The sequence below is a fragment of the Podarcis muralis genome, chromosome 11, assembly GCF_964188315.1.
Source record: "Podarcis muralis chromosome 11, rPodMur119.hap1.1, whole genome shotgun sequence".
NCBI lineage: Eukaryota > Metazoa > Chordata > Lepidosauria > Squamata > Lacertidae > Podarcis > Podarcis muralis.
This window is the reverse complement of record NC_135665.1, coordinates 52151332-52176270: the sequence shown is the minus strand read 5'-3', so window position 1 is coordinate 52176270 and position 24939 is coordinate 52151332. Positions and strand designations below refer to the sequence as shown.

At 42.7% G+C, this 24939-nt stretch overlaps 1 protein-coding gene across 3 annotated transcripts in view; it reads right to left on the bottom strand.

Annotated features, from left to right (window-relative positions):
* The window catches only part of ATP8B1 (ATPase phospholipid transporting 8B1), a 70517-nt gene that overhangs the window by 38875 nt on the left and 6703 nt on the right, over positions 1-24939 (bottom strand). Inside the window, exons 1-2 of one of the 3 annotated variants that reach the window (XM_077936456.1) lie at positions 14026-14169; positions 126-317 (exon numbers count right to left, since the gene is read on the bottom strand). In XM_077936456.1, coding sequence (XP_077792582.1) covers positions 126-317; positions 14026-14062 — 229 coding nt within the window. In that variant the 5' untranslated portion in view covers positions 14063-14169. Of the gene's footprint in view, positions 1-125; positions 318-500; positions 774-14025; positions 14170-24939 lie in introns of those variants that run through there. The other 2 variants (XM_077936458.1, XM_077936457.1) reach the window with 2 other exon arrangements.

The window sequence follows — 24939 nt, the reverse complement described above, 5'->3', positions numbered from 1 at the left end:
CGCTCAGGCCCTGCTTCCCATTGACATCTGGTTGGCCATTCCACACAGAACTGAATGGGCCTTTGACGTGATCCAGCGCGGCTCACCTTACATTCCCCTTCCGGAATCATTCACGTCCGACTCACCTTTTCTAAGCGTATCTCGAGTCACTTCCACCTCTCTGTTGATGCGGTTTTGCTCTGGCTCGACAGGAGGCGGAACGTCCAATTCATCCTCTGTCTCATCATCGCTATATGGCACCTCTTCGTCGTTTGGTTGGGAGTCCTCGTCAAAGGTAGTTTCCGAATCTCTTTCCGAATTCATCCTCCTAGCCGTTCCTAAAGCCGGAAATGAAAGCAAACCTGAGTTCAGCCTAGCAGGATAGCCACAGGATACAGCCCCACCCCACCCCCCCGAGAGACTTTGCAAGCTGGAACAAAGTTCCCTTAGCACCACTTAAAAATAATAATAAAGGGTATTATTTTTTTCTGAATCTCAGTCATGCATTTGTTTTCAGTTACCTCTCTCCTGAAGTGGTTGAAGTCTCTCACCTAAGACATAGTCCCTGGTAACAGATTAAACTGCCAAAGGAAGTTGGGCTGAGAGTTCTGTAGTCTTGTGCAAATACACCTGGGAGTTTACAGGCAGTAAAATGTAATGGTGGTGGTGGGGAAACGTTAAAGGATCATTTTCTAAGTGAATAGGTACAGCTAAAAACTTCATGTATTCCAGCCTTGATTGTTCTTGGCCCACGGTGCTAGCAGACAATCAAGCTCAAGGTGGACTACTGAGGGGAGGGCGTATACCGTATTTTTCGCTCCATAAGATGCACTTTTTCCCTCCTAAAAAGTAAGGGGAAATGTGTGTGCGTCAGGCAGGAAAAGCCCCCAAGAACCGCACACAAGCTCCACGCGGCTCTTGCGGGCTTTTCCCCAGGAGGGAGAAGGGACTGACATTGCCAGTCAGTCCCTTCTCCCTCCTTGTAGAAAAGCCCGCAGGAGCTGCGCGCTCCTTAAAGGGTGTGCAGCTCCTGTGGGCTTTTGCGGGAGGTGGTGGTATTGCCATAGCCACACGCAGCCCCTCCGGCCGGGAGAGGCTGCGTGCGGCTATGGCTTCTTCTGGGGGGGGGGGGGGGCTTCCCCCGGCAGCTCCAGAAGCTCTGGGAGAAGCGGACAGATTTCTTTTTCTTGATTTCCCACTCTAAAAACTAGGTGAGCCTTATGGAGCAAAAAATACGGTACTTTACATCCAAAGGGAAGTCAATTCACCCATCAAATTCCTTTCAAAGAGCCAGAGGGTTTTAGCTGCCTCCATATACATGAGCAACACACATGCTTCCCAGGCATTAGATCATGGGGGGTGAAGATCCTGTGCCCTTACAGAGGACGTTGGACTCCAACTCGCATCAGCTCCCAGCCATGATGGCTCATTGTCAGGGATGATGGGAACTGAACCCCAGAAACATCTGGAGGGCCACAGATTCTTTATCCCTGCAACAGGACTTCCATTTGAACTATCAGAGAAAGGAGGGAAATCAGCCTGGATGTGCACATCTGCCACAGTGTCAACAGTTGCCCAAATTTGATAGTGATTTCAAGGATTCAAAATGGTCCACATGCACTATACAGTTGTTGTAAACAAAGCTGTTGTCTTATTATCTCCTGTATTAAAGATGAGGAGGACTGAGGCAGAAAGAGAGAGAGAGAGAGAGAGCAGGGTGCCTAGTGAGTTCACAGCAGATGTTAAAATTTGATCCATTGCTCTGGTTCTTCACCTACCCTACACCGGGATTTCTGCACTCATCCCTTTTTAGCCATCATCCTCATGGCAAATTTAAACACATCAGAAGTAGTGTACTGATAAAATGCAGCTAAAATCCATAAAACCAATGAAAAACAACATCAACCTTGGGGACAGAGATACTGTAACTTTTTAAACAAATGTAAGCAACTGAAAGATGTGCTTTCAAAAACAAAAAGGTGTAACTGTCAGATTGCATAAAGCTTCAGACAACTTCCAGTTAAGCCATTTTAATCATGTTGAAAGGTCAGATTTATCTCTAGCTCCAACCTTATACAGGCAGAGTTATACATACAGCACTTGTTTCCCCAACACTGCACACAGGCAAAGACAATCCTAGATTTCTTCTCGATATCTGCATCCTGCAAATATACCTTTATTCTCTCATTCACTTGGAGACGCAAATTTAGTTAACCAATGCATTAAAACTCAAATGTTTAACAAACCTTTCTTTCAACAAGTGGCAGGATCTAATAAAATTACCACATGCTTCTATCCTGCATGTGTACAAAGGCTGGACAGCTATCCGTCAGAGACGCTGGAGCTGCAGTTGGCATTACAGAACCTGCATTGCAAGGGGGCTCAGCTGGATGACCTCTGAGTACACATTTTCATCTCTATGATAAAGGATCATTTGCCTAAGGCACAACCCTGGCATTGCCGCCTGCCTTCTGCCAAATGTAGCTTGCACTCAGTCCCCAGAAAACTCCTTAGAATGAGGTGTGCAATTATGCAGCCATCTCTTATCAGTACAGCAACTGAATACTAAAAAGCAGGCCTTTGAAGAATATGTTATTAAATAAAATTTCTGTGTATTTGTCTGTGGAAATGAATAATAAAAGGGAGAAAGCTCACATATGTGCTTCAGAGATGACAATAAAGGCAATTGTCCAATAAAACACAACAGCACAAAGAAGGGCACCTCTAATAGACCGTTTTGTTTCTTCTTAACAAAGCCTAACAGAACAGAATATGTTGCATTGTGAAGTATGACTACAATCCTTCTCTCTCAGGGGAACTGAACAATGGTTTTGCAGCAGAAAGTTGTAATTTAAAGAAGCTTTACCCTCTGCCAATAACCAAGCATTACACCCCACCCCACAAACTGATTGACTGATGATTTAATTTGTATACTGTTAATATAAGCAGTACGTGGAAAACTGAAACAACAACATTGCAAAGAAGTTACAAAACATATGAAAATCAACATCAATTCATTTTCCTTCTGGCACACCCTCTTCCTCTCAGCCTCTGGGTTCTCTCCTAGGGCCCAAACAAACTCTCAGCTCATCCACAAAAGTCTCACAATAAGAGTCCCTAGTCTTTCACTCCAGACTTGCATTTTACAGACTGGCCCAAGGTGGATGGTACATGCTCAGGCTGCCCACAGTTGTGTCCCATTCAGTTCCCCTCTCCACACCCAGTTCCAGGTGCAGCACAGTTTGTTGAGTTTCCCAGGGGGTCCAGAAGATGGGTTGAGGAACCTATGCTCCTCTGAAAAATTGCTGGATGACAGCTTCCACCATCCCTGATCATTGGGCCCTGCAGGCTAGGGCTGGGGCAGGGCAGGCAGGGAGGTTGGAACCCAACAACATCTGGACAGCCACAGGTTGCCCATCCTTGCAATAAAGCTTGTTAAAAAGTACTAAAAATTTCGTGGGTAAGAAGCATATGCAATGGGGATCCAAAGCTCAAGGGAAACTCATTTGAAAGTGGAACGAACTTAAACAGCGTTGAAATTTAACATGAATGTCACTACGCTTTAGGGCGCTTAACAGACAAATTAGTTGGATTAGATCATTACATTTAAATTTGAATTTTATCAAATATAAAAGCTGTGATGTATAAAGGAGGTAAGCTTACAATTCTACAAGCAGTTACCATTTGCTAGAGGGAAGGGCCATTATTACATTGACTGAAGCCACCAAAACAGACTGAAGAAATAAAAAAGTGTGTTCTAAAATTCAGAGCCCCGACGATTAAGATTTGGTTTAAAAGGAACTTGAGTAGGAGAATGGAGCTCCACATCCCTGGGCAACAATCACGGCCTGCAGAGAGACAGTAGTCATAACAGCACAATTCCATGTGCCACAAGGACTTTAAGTCATGATTTTCCGTTTGAACCCTAGTAAGGCTACATAAATGTGCTTCCACACCTGCATATACTAGGAAGACTGTTTTTGCTGATACAGTCTAGGCTAGGGAGTGGCCCTGTTAATGCCTAACAGAGTAATAAAAAAACACACACAAACCAAAGCCTTTTAGCCGCTCCCCTAGCCAACTGTTCAACAAACTCTTTGTGCTGGATACCGGATACTCATAAAGAAAAGAGTATTATGACCCTGAGCAGTTCCTTTACACACACACACACACAAAAAAAAACAACTGAGAGAGAATCGTGACAAATCAGTTATGCTAACTACCCACACACCAGATCCCCATTTTATATAAAAGAGGTATACTGATGTATAGTAAGAAGCGAGGCAGAATGCTCACGAGACATGTAGAATTGCTTTTAGTTTTTTTTTAAAAAATTGTAGACGGCCGGGTAAGCTGAGCAACACACTCCAAACAGGTTTTTAAAAAGAAAGAAAGAAAGAAAGAAAGAAAGAAAGAAAGAAAGAAAGAAAGCCTTCTGGCGTCGATTTAGTTTCTGAAGTCCTAAATGCAACTTGGGTGATCTCATTCTGATTCAGCAATATTTTTCTCCTTCATCTCAAAACACAACAAGGCTAGATGGCTAATAAAGACAATAACAACAAACTCAAAGGAATTGTGTATTATGCCACTTAAATCAACAGTCAAATAACTAAAGCAACATGCCAGTTTCAAGGATGCAACCTCTCTCCCTAACTAGCTTTCAAACTCCATGACTGCTTTTTTTTGTTGTTGGTTCAAAGGCTAAAGCAATGAAATGTGTTTTAGGTCGCTTGGAGCCCTCTGGGTAAGCAGGCGGCTAACAAGTTTAATAAATGATGGTGGTGATAAATAATAATAAAGCAGCACATGGGACATAACTTAAGTTACAGGCAAGAGAGCACCTGCATATGTTAACTTCTGAATGAGCCGCTCTTCTGCATCAAATGATTGCCAATCTCATAGATTTGTTGAAAGGATATGGAGCAGAGGGTTTTGTTGATTCTAACTAAGCAGAACATAAGTAATTCATATTATCAATCATTTTAGGAGGTACAATTAGGAATGGAGCGCTTCCTTTGAAAATGCAAGAGTTTTGCAAACTCCAGCATGGCACCAATCCCACTTTCCTGGAACCATTTCTAAGGACCACAACAGTGTCTTTGCTTCTCCACTTTCAGCAATCCCTTTAGATTGAATGGTTCCCATCAGATTCAAAAGAAGAATCCTTTTAAAAACTTGAACTCATGGAATTTTCGTCAGCCAATCATCTAGACAGAGAAAGTTGCTACTCGAAAGCAAACCTTGATCAGTAGCCACCAAGAGTTTCGTCATCCACGTAATATAACACAGACCAAATATTCACAGCGGACAAGATGATATCATGTTTTTCCAAATCTTCATAGGGAAATTTCTTTTCTAACCATGGCTTTCCTCATTTTTGTACAGTGGTACCTTGGGTTACATATGCTTCAGGTTACGTACACTTCAGGTTACAGACTCCACTAACCCAGAAATAGTACCTCGGGTTAATAACTTTGCTTCAGGATGAGAACAGAAATCGCGTGGCGGCACGGTGGCAGTAGGAGGCCCCATTAGCTAAAGTGGTGCTTCAGGTTAAGAACGGACCTCCGGAACGAATTAAGTACATAACCAGAGATACCACTGTATTTAATAGTGCCCCAGAAGACACACTCTGCAATTAATTATGCTCCTGAAATAAGCACTTTTAAAGACACTCTCACGTCAAGCACAGTGCAGAGCTAACAAGAGTTTAAGGCATCTAATTCTTTTCTGCCACTCAAGCCAATGGCTTTGCTCAATGCAACAATCAGGTCTGGGGGAAAAACCCCACATTTTACCTCTTTGTAAAGGTAAAGGACCCCTGACAGTTAAGTCCAGTCGCAAACGACTCTGGGGTTGCGGCGAATATCTTGCTTTACTGGCCGAGGGAGCCGACATTTGTCCACAGACAGTTTTTCCGGGTCATGTGGCCAGCATGACTAAGCCGCTTCTGGCGAAACCAGAGCAGCGCACGGAAACGCCGTTTACCTTCCCGCCGGAGCGACACCTATTTATCTACTTGCACTTTGACGTGCTTTTGAACTACTAGGTTGGCAGGAGCAGGGACTGAGCAACGGGAGCTCACCCCATCGCGGGGATTCGAACCGCTGACCTTCTGATTGGCAAGCCCTAGGCTCAGTGGTTTACACCACAGCACCACCCACGTCGCTTACCTCTTTGATTACATTGTATACTCTTGCTCCTGAACCATGCAACTTTGCTAACTTCAACAAAATATTTCATGTAAGATCGTCCTGGAACCCTACCTCTTGTACAGGTGACAAGGTGAACTTTTGGGTACTCCTCAGTACCCAAAAGCTCAGCCGACTAAGCCAATGCATGCTGCATCGTCATCAGTAGCACATGGCAGTACATAGGGGGTAGCCTTCAACCCACTGAGGCGAGGAGTTTCACTGGCACAGGGAAAGCAAGCAGACTGCCACTTGCTTCTTCCTGGTCTGGAAACCGGTTTGCTGGCCTAGGTCAGCTGAGCCCAGATACGCTGAAAACTCAGATTTGTACAGGTTGCAGACTTGTTACGAGCTCGAAGGAAGTGTGACCTTTTACACACCCCTTTACCCTCTTTCCCAACAATCATTTTGGGCATTGGGAGGGGGGAACTATTCAGGCTCAGCCTACCGTTGCCTCTGAAATAACAGCAGATGAAGGAAGAGAGATCTACCTTTCTCTAAGCCAATTCTCCCCACCCCAGCCTGACTGATAAGTTGGGAGGGAAGGAGCAAACAAAAAGCCAGTCATTTTCCTCTCCTCTGCACTTGCACTTGTGTATGCATATGGATAACATGGAATGGCCTAGTGATGGATTAAACAAGTTTCGAATTCTGGTCTTCAGGCATTAGCACATCAGGTGAATAGGTAGGGAACTACAGTGACTTCATGACACCACAATCTATACAGCAACAGCGTCTGCTGAAGGTGTACCAAAAGCTTGTTGGTGCTGCCTACTGTACTTCCAAACATAAATGGAAATCGTCCATCCTCAAGTGGCTGTGTACATGCCTCAGGGAACATGAAATTCACCAAGGACTTCCCAGCATATGGATAGAGCTGTTTAAGGAGACATTTGAAAGATTATACATTTTTTGTTGCACCCTTTAGGAAGGCACTGGTGTCCAGACTATTATTCCAGCAAGCTAACTAAATCGGTATGAATCAGTGTTTTACTGAGCATTGACGTCACGGTGCAAGAACAGCAGCAGCACAGCATCCATTTTTTAAAAAGCTATATACAGTCATACTTTGCTTTTTGAATAGCTTAGTTCTCAAACGTTTTGGCTCCTGAATGCCGCAAACCCAGAAGTGAGTGTCCTGGTTTGTGAACTATTTTTGGAAGCTGAACGTCTGACGGGGCTTCCACGGCTTCTGATTGGTTGCAGGAGCTTCCTGCAGCCAATCAGAAGCTGCACTTTGGTTTCCAAACATTTTGGAAGTCGAACGAACTTCCAGAACGATTCCATTTGACTTCCAAGGTACAACTGTACTGTGTTTAAGCCCTTTGCCTTTATTTCTGAACCCTTAAGTTACGTGCACTGAAAACTAAGTAGTTTGCAGGAAAAGGAAGTTCCGTAGCAAATGATCCAAAACAGGATCTCTGAAGGAACTCATGCTCATTCTTTCAATTACTCGGGCATTTTGCTATTTCGTTATTGCTATTTTTTTAATGCCAGCTTTCTGCAAACTAAGATAGTGCACGAAAAGAATCAAAGCAACAACAGCATTATAAATAACATTTAAACGTATGTCTGTGAAAATCACATTTTATCAGGGGAACTTGCCTCATGAAAAATTGTATACGAGGCAAAACTGCACACATCACATGTATACAGCAGGATAAATTTGCACAGAAATGCTGAAGTATTTTCATTGGCAGGGGCAAATTTCATTGGCAGGGGCAAATTCGCCAACCGATGTGAAAATGTGGACGACTGGACTGAACAAAGAATGGGGGATTTTTTTAAGTTACTTGAAAGAACACTGTAAACAACTGAAAACATTAGCAGGATTTTGAAAACACTTGCAGCGAAGAGAGAACTATGATAAAACAATTGAGTTTTAAGAAAATATGGAGAATACGGTATGATGCAGTTTGAAAATAATATCTGGGAAAACCATGGAGGGAAGTTTGGGGATTCTGAGAATACTGTTTGTAAAATAACAAATAATAGTAATAATAATTTATTATTTCTACCCCGCCCATCTGACTGGGCTTCCCCAGCCACTCTGGGCGGCTTCCAACAAAATATTAAAATACCGTAATGCATCAAACATTAAAAGTTTCCCTAAACAGGGCTGCCTTCAGATGTCTTCTAAAAGTCTGGTAGTTGTTGTTCTCTTTGACATCTGGTGGGAGGGCATTCCACAGGGCGGGCGCCACTACCGAGAAGGACCTCTGCCTGGTTCCCTGTAACTTGACTTTTCACAGTAAGGGAATCGCCAGAAGGCCCTTGGCGCTGGACCTCAGTGTCCGGGTAGAAAGATGGGGGTGGAGACACTCCTTCAGATATACTGGACCGAGGCCGTTTAGAGCTTTAAAGGTCAGCACCAACACTTTGAATTGTGCTTGGAAACATACTGGGAGCCATGATTATGATTTATGTATGATGATAAATGTTAAAAGTGAAAATGAATTTAAAAATGTAAAAAAAAGAAGAAGAAGAAGAAGAAGAAGAAGAAGAAGAAGAAGAAGAAGAAGAGAAGAAGACTAGAAGATTGAGCAGCTGATACTGGAATGAAAGGGATAGGAAGCTCAGACAGTTAACCCTGGTTGGAGAAGTGGTAGTATTACAAAAGTGTCCCTGTTTTCATCTGTGAAACATTGCGCAGCATGTACTCTTAACAACCTTTCCTTCACACCCGCTTGCTGGCACAAATGCAATGCCACTCAGCATGCACAGAGAGCCTTTTCCTGTACTTTGGACTGCCTCAGACAACCCACCCCTTTGTACATGTATGGATCTCCACTTTGGGGACAAAGGGCTTTTCGATAAGATGACATGTTCGAGCCTACCATGCATATACAAAAACTATACAAGACAGGCTACAGCTCATATATGTACGACTGAGTGTACCAACACAAGACTACCCAGACAGGTGGCGTTCACATTTATGAGTATATTCCACATGCCACTGGAATTCTAAGAACCATGCACAATGCTTGCTGAAGAACAAATATTGCAATAATGGAGCAGGGTGTGGAAAAGTAAACACCAGATCTTTTGAAGTTTCAGAGCCTAAAAGGAACAGGTATTCTCTCTCCTGCCTCCACACTTCTCCTGATCGTCTTTCCAATTCCAAAATTGCTCTAATCATCCTTTTCTCCCTGCCATTCTCCCTTCTGTTGAGTGACAACAGTGCCCTCTGGGCACAGGGTGAGGACGCCAGAGGGAACCATAAGCCGAATGCTGCCAATGCCCAAACTGGGTCACATTTGCCACAGATCTGAAAGGCAATTGAGGAAATGCCAAGTGGTGAAGACTCCCACAGGAAAAGAAGCTCTTCTGATGCGTCACTACCACCTTCTCTACGGTACTGAATTACTTCTACCTCCTCCACGATCCTGATTTGCCACGTAACTACCCCCACCCTGGTCAAACTAACCCCAAGAAAACTTTCCCCACCAAGTACAGCAGCTGTCGCAAGAGTTGAAGCTGGAATCTGTTTCCTAGTTTACAGCAACTTAGTGCCAGCAGCACAACCTAGGGTGCTGTGATCACAGATCCATACATCCCCAAGATCCGCAAAATTACCGTATTTTTTGCTCTATAAGACTCAATTTTTCCCTCCTAAAAAGTAAGGGGAAATGTGAGTGCGTCTTATGGAGCGAATGCAGGCTGCGCAGCTATCACAGAAGCCAGAACAGGAAGACAGATTGCTGCTTTCACTGCGCAGTGATCCCTCTTGCTGTTCTGGCTTCTGAGATTCAGAATATTTTTTTTCTTGTTTTCCTCCACCAAAAACTAGGTGTGTCTTGTGGTCTGGTGCATCTTATAGAGAGAAAAATACCGTAGTTATACACAGGCAAGTAGGTTGGGAGAGCTTCGGGCTCGTTGCTCTCAAAACAAAAAGCCTTTTCGAACCAATGAGGTTTTCAAATGTAGTTTAGGATAAGGTATCATGGTCTCTTGACCTTAGGGAGGCAAAAGTTTTTGGCCACGCCTAAGGTAACTATTTGGATCCTAGCCTCTTATCATTTAACTAATATGATTCTTAATCATTGCAATGGAGAGGGGGCAGGCAGAAAGAGGTCAAATATATTACAGATATTGTGTTGCTGGAGAGGTGCAATTGCTGAATCAGTAGTAGAAGCGGCACGGTTGTCTCTCATTCACTAGAGCAGGGGTAGTCAACCTTTTTATACCTACTGCCCACTAATGCATCTTTCTTGATGGTAAAATTTCCTTACCGCCCACCAGTGCTTGACGAAAGGAGGATTCAGCTTGTGCCGTAGAACCCCCTACCGCCCACCTAGAATCCTGAAATGCCCACTAGTGGGCAGTAGGGACCAGGTTGACAACCACCGCACTAGAGTCAAGACACACAGGACATTTATATGTTCACCTAATATACAAGGCAGAGGAGTGTCTGTTCAGGTGGATTAAAGTTCAGATGGAATCTTGGAGAATCAGGTTGCAGTAGAGGAGTAGACATGATAAACTGCAGTAGCTGAAGAAAAGATGCATTAAGGACTACAATGCACTCAAACGTCAGCCAGTGAAAAATGCAGCCACACAGGTAATGGCTGGTACCAGGAAGTTGATTCGGTACACTTCATGTGTATTGTACCAGTTGAATTGTGTGACAGTGTGTTCCCAGGCCCAACACAAAGTGCTGGTGGTGATATTTGAAGCCCTAATAAGTTTGGGTGTGGGTTACTTGAAGGACTGCTTTCATTCTCACCAACCTGCCCTTATCATGCCATCCACAACACAGGCCCCATTCACATACCCAACTATGAGAGCAAGCAGAACTGCAGGCACACAGGACAGGGCCTTTTCAGCAATGGCCCCACTTCCTGTGAAATATGTTCCCAAGTGAGATTGGGCTAGCCCTATCCCTACAAAATTTCAAGCAGGGTCTAAAGATATCTCTGACATTTTTATATAATGGTTTTACGTGATCTGGGGATATGGCAGGCTGTTTTATTCTATTCACGTTGTGTCATTTACACCTGCAATGGGCAGGCTCTTATTTTAAGGTGCTGATTTTAAAACTAAAAGTAGGTTTAGTTTTCAGCTGCGTTTTGCTGCCTTAAACCACATTTGTCACGCTTTCCGGCATTAAAATATGTTAAATAAAAAATTGATATTGAGAAAGAAAAGGAAGACATGAGAGATAGGAGCTCTAGGCACAGACAGCAATTAGTTCCAGAAAGAATGAGTGGCGGTAATGTTAAGAAGCAGATAAAGGAGGCCAAAAGTAAAATATAAAGACAGCAACACAAGATCTCTAAGAGTTTACATCAATCACAATATCAAGCAGCTAACACAGGCTGAATACATACTTCTACAGTTCCCTCTTGTCCATTTAATTCTTCACAAAAGGATCCGTCAGATATGCACAACATATTGAAGATAAGCAATTGCTCTTGTCATTTTGAGCAATCCCTAACCAAACAGCCTCGTGGAATATTATCCTTCATTAAAGTTGTATTAGTTGCCTTTAATTGCTTAAAGATGTATTAATTGCTCCTGTAACAGGAGATTCTGCCAGAAAAAAAGAGTCCAATTTGCACAACCAGATATGCTTCGAAAATATTAACAAGAGTTCAAACCAGGTCAAGCACGACATTAACATGTGTCAAGCTGAAGATGAGTGTTCAGCGATCTTCCCGATTTATCACTTGGATCAAAATGAAGGCGATAGAATAACCAAACCCCAGAGCAGAACAGGACCTCCTTCGTGTATCACAGTCAATCTTGGCACTGAACTGGGAGATTCACAGGTTAGGCTTCTTCTACCTCCTTTTCTGAAGGCTGGTATCTCACTTCTGAAATAGCGTGAGCAACTCTATGGATTCTAATTTTACACCACGATAACAACTTTCTGTTAGCCCTAACTAGTATAAAATAGCACAGAAATACAAAACATAGGCTTCTGAACTTAAAAAGGATTTTGAAAGTCGATACGCTAAAATAATCTTACGATAAATTACACAGGTAATTTCTCCCACCAGTGTATTTCTAGCTGTAGTGCTAACCGGTGCCTAAAACAAGGTGGCATTCAAAAGCCCAGTACCTTCCAACTCACCAACCCACGGCCAAACCCATCAAGTTGACAGTACCCTGCTTCCCAGACCCCTCTTATTTCTATCCTTAGCTGACAATCCTATTGCACTTCTACTTAAACTTCTACACACACACACACACACACACACACACACACACACACACACATATTCTCCTGTCAAATTGCTCAAGACTGTTCTCAGAAGTTTCAGTAAAAAAACCCCATACTTGAACAACATTTCTCTAAACGTTTCCCCTAAGGAGAAGGAACCAGATTTGCAAAGCTCCAGGCATAGATTGTGCATAAAACCCAAATGCAAACCAGGAAAACTTCAGAAGAAAGCTGGTTAATTTTTGCACCTCATAAACCATGAGCTAGGATTATGTCCACACGCCCTTCCGCTCTCAATCTATTTGCTCTTAAAATACCACTGAGATATAGATTTATGCATCCGTAGGCAGGTGCGGAACCAAGTTCGAAAGAAAGCAAGTCTCCCCAAGGCCATCTGATTACATATAAGCAGAGACCAGAAACCGTATTTCCAAAAGGCTGTCAATCACCAAATCTCACACATAAAGCCCAGAAAGAAAAAAAATGGGGAAAACAAACAGTGAAACTTATGAAACACCTGCAATTTTTCTTCCTGGAGCCAATATATGTTCCCCCGACCCACCTGTCGTTCTAAGATAAAAGAAAATGTTGGGACAGAATTGATGGTGGGGGTTGCCATAGCTGTGGTGGCCGAGGGACGGACATTGTAGGATAAGGTTCTCACATGCAGGGGGCCGCAGCCACACCACACATCCAAAGCACTATTATACCAGTTTAGAACCAGCACCGAAATGGCAAGTGAAGAATCTGATCAAGGTAGCCTTACCCTTAAAGAACGCAAGTTGAACAAAACTGGTGCCATACAGTTCACTCCAAAGCTGCCCCAAAACACCACTAGTACCCTATTTGGACTCTGTTCAGCTCAACTTCATTATTATTGTTGTTATTTTGTTTGTGTGCAAAAAAAGCATTTCCCTCCAGTTTTCTCCCTCCCTCACTTCAGCCAAAAAACCACCACATTCTGGTCAGCGCTTGAAGTGCGTTGGAGAGCAGGGAGGGTAGAGAGAGCTGGAATCACATGCCCTGAATTGCAGAAAGAAGCTTGAAAATCTAGTTTGGAGCTATCCAAAAGGCATCTAAACAAAACAAAACAAAAAACCTATTTGTCTCCAAGTGGTTTACAGTTGCCAACTTTTTTGCAACACTGTCTGTCTGGAAGAGCCGTTAGACTGGATTAAACTTGACTTACCTGATGAGAAACTTGTCCAGAATTAGAGATACTAACGAAGCCACTCTTGACTGTTAAAAATGTGGAAAATGCATCACTTACCAGAAGCTATGTGCGATTCTGCTACCTAACCTCCTTAGTTAGAGATCTGTGTGCCTATACAACAAATTACAATTCTATAAGCACACAGCAACATGCAAAAAACCAGGTAAGTGCAAGCATGCCAATATTCACTCAGCATAGAATCAAGGCACACCTAAGGCAGCTCAGGAAAACACACATCCTGTTATTTAATTTTATAGCTATTTATTCAGGCTTCCCAATAGAAGCCTGGTGCCTTTTAACCATATTGGCAGCATGGATTGTTGATTTTAAGCCTGTTCTAGCAAACCAGGAAATTAAAAAAAACCTAAACAACAGCAACACTGACAGAACTGAGCTAAAGCTACTACCAGTCCAAGCCTGTCCACATTTTTTCCTGATTTGTACAAAATAAGATGGTTACTACTTCCAGCACTTACTTTTCTTTTTCACCTTACGACTCTCCACATTATGCATTCACAGTTTACAGCACAAGAGCTTAGGTTAAATCACTATAAGACGATAAACAGACTTCGCCCCACAAAAACAAAGCAGCATCAAAACCCTTAAGAGAAGAATTAGCCAAAACACTCAATCTCACTAAAGCAGAAACTCCGGAAAAGAATATACAGTACAGTACTCTTCGCTTAGCGTTCAAGCGTAGCCATCAAGAACCCTGGGAAGGGTGTTCCCGAACAACTGCTTAGCTGCAGACTAGCACATCTGATGGCACTGCCAGCTAACAAAAGCTGCTGTTTTTTTCTTATGGCTCCCACGTGCTGAGGTAGTAATGAGAAAAACTTCAGACTCGCATGCTAGAGACAGGCAAGATCATGAGGTGCTGTTGTTGTTTTTAGACCAACTGGGCATTTTAAGAGCATGAGCAGAGCACAGAATAATGGGAAATGGCAGCAAAGCTGTCTGTTTGCAAATAGTGGCGACCAGCATCAGTCATAAGCCGGAATGCCTCTGCAATCCAAATCAGTGATTCAAATTTATAATTACCAAACAAAAATGGACCATTACTGTTGAATGCTACATAAATGACTTGAAGCTGGTCTGCTTTGGAGGCCCTGTTCCAGGTACCTGTATTGTTTTGAGGAGCATATGGCAAATGGTTAGGACCTCTGCCATAATGGCACCACGGTATCCCTTCCAGTGGCAAGTGAATATTAAAGGTAAAGGGACCCCTGACCATTAGGTCCAGTCGTGGCTGACTCTGGGGTTGCGGCGCTCATCTCGCTTTACTGGCCGAGGGAGCCGGTGTACAGCTTCTGGGTCATGTGGCCAGCATGACTAAGCCGCTTCTGGCGAACCCAGAGCAGCGCATGGAAACTCCATTTACCTTCCCACCGGAGCGGTACCTATTTATCTACTTGCACTTTGATGTGCTTTCAAACTACTAAGTGAATATTACTTTGTCTTAAAGGACAATTGGAGACTTTCCTCAGGATGGTGGAGGGCGTGTGTGTTGTGTCCCATTGATGTATTAATAATAATAATTTATTATTTGTACCCCACCCATCTGGCTGGGTTTCCCCAGCCACTCTGGGCGGCTTCCAACAAAGATTAAAAATACATCAAAATGTCACACAAAATGTCGAACATGTAGTGGTGGTAACACCCCCCCCCTTCTTCTGATAGGAAAGGAGGGGGCAAAAAATGGGGGGGCCAAGGGCCTTTCTCCTGGGTATAGTTGGCCAATTGGTGTTAAAGAAGGATAGAACTTTCTTTATGTATGCTACAGCAGCAGCAAGAATACTCATCACAAAGCATTGGAAGACACAAGATCTACCCACCTTGGAAGAATGGCAGATGCAAGTAATTGACTACATGGAAATGGCGGAGATGACTGGCAGAATCCGAGACCAGGGAGAAGAGTCGGTGGAAGAAGATTGGAGGAAATTTAAAATCTATTTACAGAAATATTGCAAAATGTATGAATGCTGATGTCATTGAAATGAAATGAAGGGGTTCTAGTAATAAGATAGATAAAAATTAGAAATTAGAAATTTGGAATTTAATTTAAGTAAAGATAAAGTAACAGGATATGAATTTGCTGAATTAACTGTTAAAAAGGGATACAAAAAAGGGAGGCGTGAGGAAGTCGGGAAAATAAGTTATCAAAGATAAGAAAATAGAAAAGAGTGATATGTGTTCTACCTTTTTGTGTGTGTATTGATTTTATCCCTTTCCCTTGTTAGGTTAAATGTTTGTAGTTTTGTATTGTGTATTTTTGTACTGTATTGTGAAATTCTGTATGTTTTATATTTCTTCTGTGTTTATTGTTTTTTTTGTGTGTGTGGTTGTTTCTTATTGTTAAACTTAATAAAATATTATTTAAAAAAAATATGGGGGGGCCAAGGAGCGTCAGTTGTGGGGGAGTGAGAAATGTCCCTATTTTCTTTCACCTGAGGAATGTTGGATGATATGAAAGTCTGAGACCAGAGAAGGCAAGGAAGAATGGGAGGCGTACATTGTGTATGTGTGTGCAGTTCTCACTCAGGGCCACCAGTATGTAAATGAAGGATTGAAAACTGTCGCTCCTGATTGGTTAGCTAGTTGTAAGTTGTTACTGTTTCAAGTTACTTAGTATTATGTAAAGCAGCCAGCTAGGCTGCAGTCATTCTGATTCCAGGAGCAGTTCTAACTACTGCAATAAAGAGTTGTGAATCCAACACAGCTGTGTCCTTCGTCCATCTTTTCCGCTGTTCAACACAAGGTGCAGGGAATCCGGAGCTGCAGAAAGCGAGTTCTCACAAAATCAACCCCAGCACATACATGCAAGTACTGACCAGAGTGAGCGCTGCCCAAAAAGCATGTTGGAGCCAAACTACTTTGCCAGAAATTAAAAAGCTTGGGTGCGACCACCGGCACCCGTAAACCTGCCTCTCAAAAACAAGCAAGCAGAAGGTGACACTCCAGATGTGTCTCTTCTGAGTAACATCTGGCCACGCAGTGCATCTGCAGACCCATACTGTTCACAGTGCACACGGATTCCACAAGCAGTTAGGCACATTTCAACAGGACGCACGTTCCGCTATTATATAATTAACATCAGTCACATCTTGGCTCAGCATAGCCAATTCACATAGACACCGGGGAGGAGGTTAACTAAAGGGTAGCGTGAAGCTTTGTCACTTGGAATGTGTCATAGAAAGTGTGCCTACAAAGCTTGAATGCAGTGCGCTAACCAGCAATGCATCTGCCTAAAGAATGGAAGTCAGGGAAAAAAGAGGATCTGAGCAATTGGTACTGTCATTTATCATCACCTGGGAACAGATGTGCTCCTGTAAAAGGAAGCTAGCCTCATGTTTAAAGGGAGTGGCCTGGACCCAGACAGCAGGTAGACCTGCATGTGTATCCCCTTGTATGTTGCACAGGTGCCCAAGCATGAATTGGGAGACTGCAACTTCCACAGAAACGTCAGGATGTGTGGGAAGAGAGGAGGAAGCAGGCGTTCCAAGTCAGAGCATGCCCTTTTGAAAATAGTATAGTCTGAAGGTGGGATGATGCAACTTCAGAAATTAAGGTGTAGCGAAATACCAGGAAGAGAAAACATTTATTTCCACAAACAGGAGTGTTGGACAAAAAAAGAATATACAGTGGTACCTCAAGTTACATACGCTTCAGGTTACAGACTCCGCTAACCCAGAAATAGTACCTTGGGTTAAGAACTTTGCTTCAGGATGAGAACAGAAATCTTGCTCCAGCGGCGCGGCGGCAGCAGGAGGCCCCATTAGCTAAAGTGGTACCTCAGGTTAAGAACAGTTTCAGGTTAAGAACAGACCTCCAGAACGAATTAAGTACTTAACCCAAGGTACCACTGTATATATATATATATTTAAAAAGAATTAAATTGTCAGTCTTTTCAGATCCATTTTTATTTTAACACTACCTACAACATGGGATCCACTTTTAATATTTGTATCATGCATACCTGATGTTGCCCTTCGCTTTCCAAGGTGAACAGATGCAAATGAGGGCAGGGATATTGTACCTGTAACAGCTTAGCAGAGGAAGGAATTTTGGCAGCTACAGGTTCTCTCAAACCCAGCTTAATATGTTGCACCTGCCAAAATCCTCCTTCATAAATCTTAAAAGATAAAAGAGTCCTGTGCTCATTTGCTTCTGGTCTGTCTCCCCTTGGCCTTCTCTCCCCAAATCTATTTTTTTTTCTTCTTATTTAAATGTTGTGTCAGTTGTACCATGCTTGTTTATTACTATAGTAATTCTAATAAAAATGTTATTATTTGTACTCCGCCCATCTGAGAGCTTGAAACCAAGTGAAGATGTCTGGGTACCATCATCTCACCTGAGATCTGCACCATCTGGAGGTGCATGTTCGGGAACCCTTGGATTGTGGCCGTTTTCCCACACTAATACCACAACCTGTAGAATACTGCCTGAGATCTAGGGGCATATGGCGGTATACAAATTTATTTAATCAATTAATTGATCATATATCTCAGCTCCTCTGAAGTCACAAAATGTTCAGGAATGTTTTAATAGCTAAACAGTCGATCCAATTGTTCAGCAGGACACATGGTACCTGCAACAATATTAAAGAGCCATTAAATGCAATCTTGTTGTCTTGTGCTTCCTAAGACAAACCAGAAACTGAGGAGCCACTGCTTAAAACTTTTAACGAAAATGAACTGAAAGTTGTGTGGGAAAGCAAAGATGCTGTGATCCAACACGGTCTGTCCTGATGGATTTGTAGTATGGTGACAGCAGTCACAAAATTAAAAGACACCTGCTTCTTGGGAGAAAAGCGATGTCAAACCTAGACAGCATCTTAAAAAGCAGAGACATCACCTTGCCGACAAAGGTCCGTATAGTTAAAGCTATGGTTTTCCCAGTAGTGATGTATGGAAGTGGGAGCTGGACCATAAAGAAGGCTAAAGAAAGTAGAATTGATGCTTTTGAATTATGGTGCTGGAGGAGACTCTTGAGAGTCCCATGGACTGCAAGAAGATCAAACCTCTCCATTCTGAAGGAAATCAGCCCTGAGTGCTCACTGGAAGGACAGATCCTGAAGCTGAGGCTCCAATACTTTGGCCACCTCATGAGAAGAGAAGACTCCCTGGAAAAGACCCTGATGTTGGGAAAGATGGAGGGCACAAGGAGAAGGGAACGACAGAGGACGAGATGGTTGGGCAGTGTTCTCAAAGCTACTAACATGAGTTTGACCAAACTGCGTGAGGCCATGGAAGACAGGAGTGCCTGGCGTGTTCTGGTCCATGGGGTCACGAAGAGTCGGACATGACTAAACCACCACTGAGTGTGTCTGATTGCCACCACTGGAGGACTGATTGCATTAGGGCAAAGACAAGGAGGAGTCACATTGAAGACTAATAGATTTACTGCAGAATAAGCTTCTGGACCAGAGCTTACATCATGAGAAACATGAAGAGCATCTTATATCCTCACTTAGGGGAATCATTCTGCCCATCTCAATGTGGCAGGATTAAAACAGGCATTAAACCATTTAGGGAACTAAAGGAAAACATTAAGCAAGACAATAAACTTCAATAACCATATAAATAAATAAGCAGAGACGCTGTATGTTGATTTAGTGGGCTACCTCTAAGAGAAACAATCTGTACATATTTTGTGCAAGTGGATTATATTATGGAACTGAAAAATAGACTGCAGTTTAAAAAAAGAATAGGGATGTGGGTTCTTTTCTTGCATCATGAAGTATCTGATTGATAGCACTGAAGGTTAATGCACTGTTCACTATACACAGTTTAAGATATTTATAAAAAGCATAACCAGAATTTAATTTTTTGAAACTTTGTCTCACTATACATTCAAATATGCACCTTTATTTACATTACATTGCTTCAATGTACACTGCTAAATATATGGAAGACTTTCCATTATTTTGGTTTTCAAATCCACAGGTGCATTTTTGACTGTGCCTTGTAATCAAGTCTAAAGATGTGTTTAGCATGCATTTTAACAAAGAATTAACAACAGCACAGTCCTAATTGTGTCTATTCAGCAGGAAGTTCCTACTGAATTCAATGGGGCTTATTCCTGGGTAAATGGGGTTACAATTACAGTCCCAGTTTCCAATCTAATGCTAGATCTATAGCAGCACTGTGGCTTTCTTCTTGCTATAAATCATTTAGATTTCTTATAGACGCGATTTAATTGTTGACTTTTTTGCCCAGCAGAACAGATTGCTTATTATATAAAGAGCAGGGAAGAAAAAGATATAGTAAATAGGGAATTACCTTCCCTTGGGGCACAATGAAATGGGGCTAATTAAAAGTCTCTTCCAGCACTAATGAGAACGCATGCAGCATTCAAGTCAGTTCTGCACCTATACAAACTTTCCAGGGCTAAAATGAAGTTGCAAGACAGCTGTCTAATGATTTATTACTTGCAAATTGCTGTAGACACCAGGAAGTATATAAGTACCTGCATTGAAACTTCATGTAGAAAGGATCAGAAGCAGTCTGTTACAGGTTTGCACAGGATGCTTTAAAGCAGGGGTGGGGAGCCTGTTGCTCTCCAGATGTTGAATCCCCACATCAGCCCCAACCAGTTTAGCCAGAGTTCAGCGGGACCAAGAACATCTGGGGGGGGACACAGGTTCCCTATCCTTGTTTTAAAACTGCATTTACTGACAGTTCTAGAAGAGAGTTTGAGACTGTTCCTACTGAACACTATCATGCTACAAATGGTTCAAAGCCTAATTAGCACAGATTTCTACCACCATGCCTGGAGACAGGCAATTAGGTTGTGTATCCACAGCAGTGACCAGAGGAGGAATGACCGCTGGGAGGAGTGGAAAGAAGAAGCTGCAACAAAACATGTCTCTACAGCCACAGCAGGCGCTGTAAGCTTACAACAATTTGACTTCACCCACAAAAGCACACTTCTCCACTCCAGAGATGGACAGATACCAACAAGTCACCAGCAATCATTCCTGGTCACCTAAGTTGTGTCACCAAGTAATTTCTGCCCCCTTCATAGTCAATGTTTCTGCCAGCAATGATCAGTTGTTGTGGTGGTGGTGGTGGTTTTTGTGGTAACCATAAGCTAAAATACATTTTTATTTGTCCAAACTTTTGGATCATAAGTGACTTTGTCTTTTACTGTCCCATCAGAGAATATATATTGCTGATGATGATTTACCTGTGATTTTAACCATTATTTTATTGTTGTATGTTTTACTACGTTTATTATATATATAAAAAAGTACACAGTCTCACTTTGTGTTCTTTCACCAAACATTTCCCACCATGACCTTTATAGAAAGTAAACATTAAGTAATACAATGGACAATATGCTTTGTAGCAGAATGAATGTTTGGCTTAGCATGTCATCTGCAACCCCGGCTTATGGTTCAGCTCTGTCCTCACAACCATGAACCACGAAGGTTTCTTCAAGACTACAGCTTCTGATAAGCGAGGAGAGCACTTAACCACAAGCCCAGATTCAGACAACATGCTAAGCCAAACCTTGATAGCTCAAGGAACCTCAAGAACAGAGGAGCAAAATGGCAGTAAGCCATGGCTTGGTTTACCAAGTCATGGAACCAATTCCAGCAAGTTATCAAACATAGATCCTCTCCCCTGCAGGCTGCAGTCCTAATGAAAACGGCCAAATACCCAAACAAGGTTGCTAACCACACAATTAGAGTAGCTTTTGCCTGAAAAGGACTCGTGAAAGTCAATTAATCATTCCTACATGGTTTTCCCTGATCAACTTGGCATGCACCAACAGGATTGAGCAGATAGCAAGATATCACATAAAAGTGAGATAAGATATATTGGGACCATTCAAGTACTGAGCAAACTGAAAACGCCTATGACGCATGAAAAGGGATAGGTGGTTTGTGCACTTTAACAGCACTTTCCGAACTGTATTCCCTTGTACAGGAAACTTTGCTACTGCAGAGAGGCAAATGTTTGAACTTTACACTTGTAAAGTTCAACAGAAAGCAAACCAGTTCTGAAGACATTCGTGTAAAGCCAAAGGCTGCATCTCTCAAGAATGATTTCTTAATATTTACTGATGGGAACAACCTGCTCTATACACAGAATAAAGCATGGAGACCTTTAAAAAAATTAGAGGAATGGGTAGGGTTGGGGATATATGTGCATGCAGAGACCTTAGACTTTTTGTGCAGCCTAATGCACAAAGCTAAGCATCACGTCTGTTGCTCTGCGCACTTTTGCTTATGGCCCCACCAGTGTTAGATATGAAGGCTAGGAGCTAAATGGCACCTTAAACCTAGGTTATGGGCGCAACAACGAAATGTCTAGACACGCTTTTTAATAACAAGAAAACAAAGCTGAAAATAAATGAACTGCAGCTAAAATATTATGTTCATTTTTCACGTGGCCTAGTCCTTCCCCTGCCCACCCCCCTAATATTCTTAAGAGGGTCTCTTCTCCAGTCTTCAGACAGTAGCTGGACGTGGGGAAGCAGGAAAAGGTTTCCTTTCCTTCCACACTGCAGTTTTAATCTGAAATCTTAGGTGCAGTACCGTGCCAAGAGCTCAGAAATTGCTGGTCCCAATGAAATTTTCTGTCGCAAAATGCACCAAGAACAATGGGAGTTTCGAACACTGGGCCCTGCCCACCACAGGCAAGTGGCCCCTGGAAGTTTGCCTTTGAGGGAATGTGGCCCTTGTGCTGAAGAAGATTCTGCACCCCTGTTCTATAGCTTTTTAAAAAAATAATTGCAGAGTGTGTCTATTGAGATCAGATAGTTATCAAGGGAAGGAGACAATAGTTTCGTCGTAATTTCACTGTGTTTAAAAACACAGCAGTAAAAACTCATTTAACTTGGAATGGTGTCATCGACAAGGACGAAGCCAAGAACAGTTGAATGGGGTTTTGTACTCTTAAAAAAAAAAAAGAGACACACACACACACCCGCTTCACAATCAAATCTGTCATCTCAGTAAAGAGCTCTCAGGCTACAGCAGAAACTGCAAAATTAACGAGGAGGCCAAGACATTTGGCAGGCAAGTAGCTCACCTAAGTCTTCATTGTAACCTGCAAGCCTGGGGACTAGAACATTGGTAGATTGCCCAAGAGAATAAAACAAGTTTTAAAGATTGAATAAAGTTAAGGTTGCAAGGTTGAGCAGCAATTAGGAAGCAAACTTCTGAACAAGACACTAAAGATGCAATCCTACAGCTGGCATTTAGGAACGTAGGAAGCTCCCTTATGCAGAGTGATTGTACTGTGGCAACTCTCAGTATTGTCTATATTGACAAGCAGTAGTTCTTCGGGATTTTGGTGGTGGTTTTCCCTAGTCCTACTTAGAGATGCCAGGAATCTGGGATCTTCTGACGCTCAGATGCTCTTCTGCAAAAGCAGAGCCCTTCACCCTACAGAGCATCTATAGGAAGGATATAAGTGCTGTTCTGCTGGTGGTGAGAGAGGCCTGATGCGAGGATGGAAAGCTCTCCCATCAGCAACGCTCCACTGTCAATGAGAGTTTAAGCAGGGCTTACTGAGGCAAATAAGAATCTGCAGGATCCTAAAGCCTGTTTGTTCCCTGATATGCCCTGCAAAGGAGTCCTCAAAAGTGCCAGCCATAAACCTTGCAATGCTAATTTCCTTGCACTACCCACAGGAGGAGGAAAATGTGGGGAGAGAAAGGAAGGGTAGGTGAAAGTCACACACATCCTCCCTGCCCTAGCTGCAGGAGGACCCACAAACGCTGGCACCCGAAACTTGTAACAATAAGATGGAGGACATCTAGGTGGCCAGCAGTACATGTGAAAAGGATCTAGGGATCTTAGAAGACCACAAGCTTAACGTGAATCAGCAGTGTGATGCAGCAGCAGAAAAAGGCTAACGCTATTCCATGCTGCATCAACAGAAGTCTAGTGTCCAGATCAAGAGAAGTAATGTTGTTGTTTAGTCATTTAATCGTGTCCGACTCTTCGTGACCCCATGGACCAGAGCACGCCAGGCACTCCTATCTTCCACTGCCTCCCGCAGTTTGGTCAAACTCATGCTGGTAGCTTTGAGAACACTGTCCAACCATCTCGTCCTTTGTGGTCCCTTTCTCCTTGTGCCCTCCAGGAGAAGTAATAGCATTGCTTTATTCTTCCTTAGCCAGACCACACCTGGAATATTGTGTCCAGTTCCGGGCGCCACAATTCAAGAAGAATATTGACACGGCAGGACATGTACAGAGGAGGGTGACCAAGATGATCAAGGGTCTAGAAAACAAGCCTTATCAGAGTGGATGGGAGAGTTGGGGATGTTTAGCCTGGAAAAGAGGAGACTAAGATATGTTGGCCATCTTCAGATATCTAAAGGGCTGTCACATGAAAGATGGGAGCAAGCTTGTTTTCTCCTGTTCCAACTCTACAATTCTGTGATTCTATGATTTAACAGATGTCATTTGGCTTTGCATACTGATTTTATACTATAAATAGACTAGATCTGGGTAATCAGCAACCAACCTTTCTTCCCAAGGTAATACTGCTTTGAGGTATCACAAGATCTACTCAGACTGGATTGAAACAAAGCATGAATCACTCATACCTTGTTTGCTTTGGTTCTACTATTTTTAAGTCAGATGTTTTTTGGCGCGTGAGAAATATCAAATATTGTCTCATAAACGTGCTCTAAAGAATTATACAAGGCTTGTGTGAACTGTGACTAATTCCTAATTACTGGTCTTACGTGAGAAATTTTCCATTCCAAATCCAGCGCTTTTTACAACAATGGAATCTGACGGCAGCTTGAGAGAATGGTCACATTTCATATGCCTGGCTACAGCCTCATCATTTTTGTCTATCTCCTCTCCTTTTCGGAGTTCGGTACCACAGGATGTGATGATGGCCACTAGCTTAACTGGTTATAAAAATAATAGATCATAAGTCCTTCCATGGCTATTAGTCATCACAAGTCTATGGAAGTGCCACATACCGTCTGAGGGCTGGATCCAGCTATTCTCTATTCAGTGTAGACCCACTGAAATCAATGGACCGAAAGTTAGTGATATACAATAATATCAATGGGTCTAGTCCGACTATAGCTTAGTTGGATGCAACACAAAATTTGGATGTCAGGAACACTAAGTCATAGTTTAGTGTGACACATATATGCCACAGTAAACCGCAGGCTTGTGTACTCTCATCTCCCCCTCTAATGAAGTCAAAGGAAGTTTTCAAGCTTTTGTTATCGCAGCAACTCTTCCCTACTACTGTGGAAAAAACATGCTGGTGTGAAACATCTCCAAGTGACTGCATAAGTTAAGTCTTTTGCAAGAATGAATTTAGGAGTGGAACACAAAATCCATAACCAATCAGAAAGTGTACATGTGTTTAAAAAACAAAACAGAGGATAGTTAGCAGGAATTCT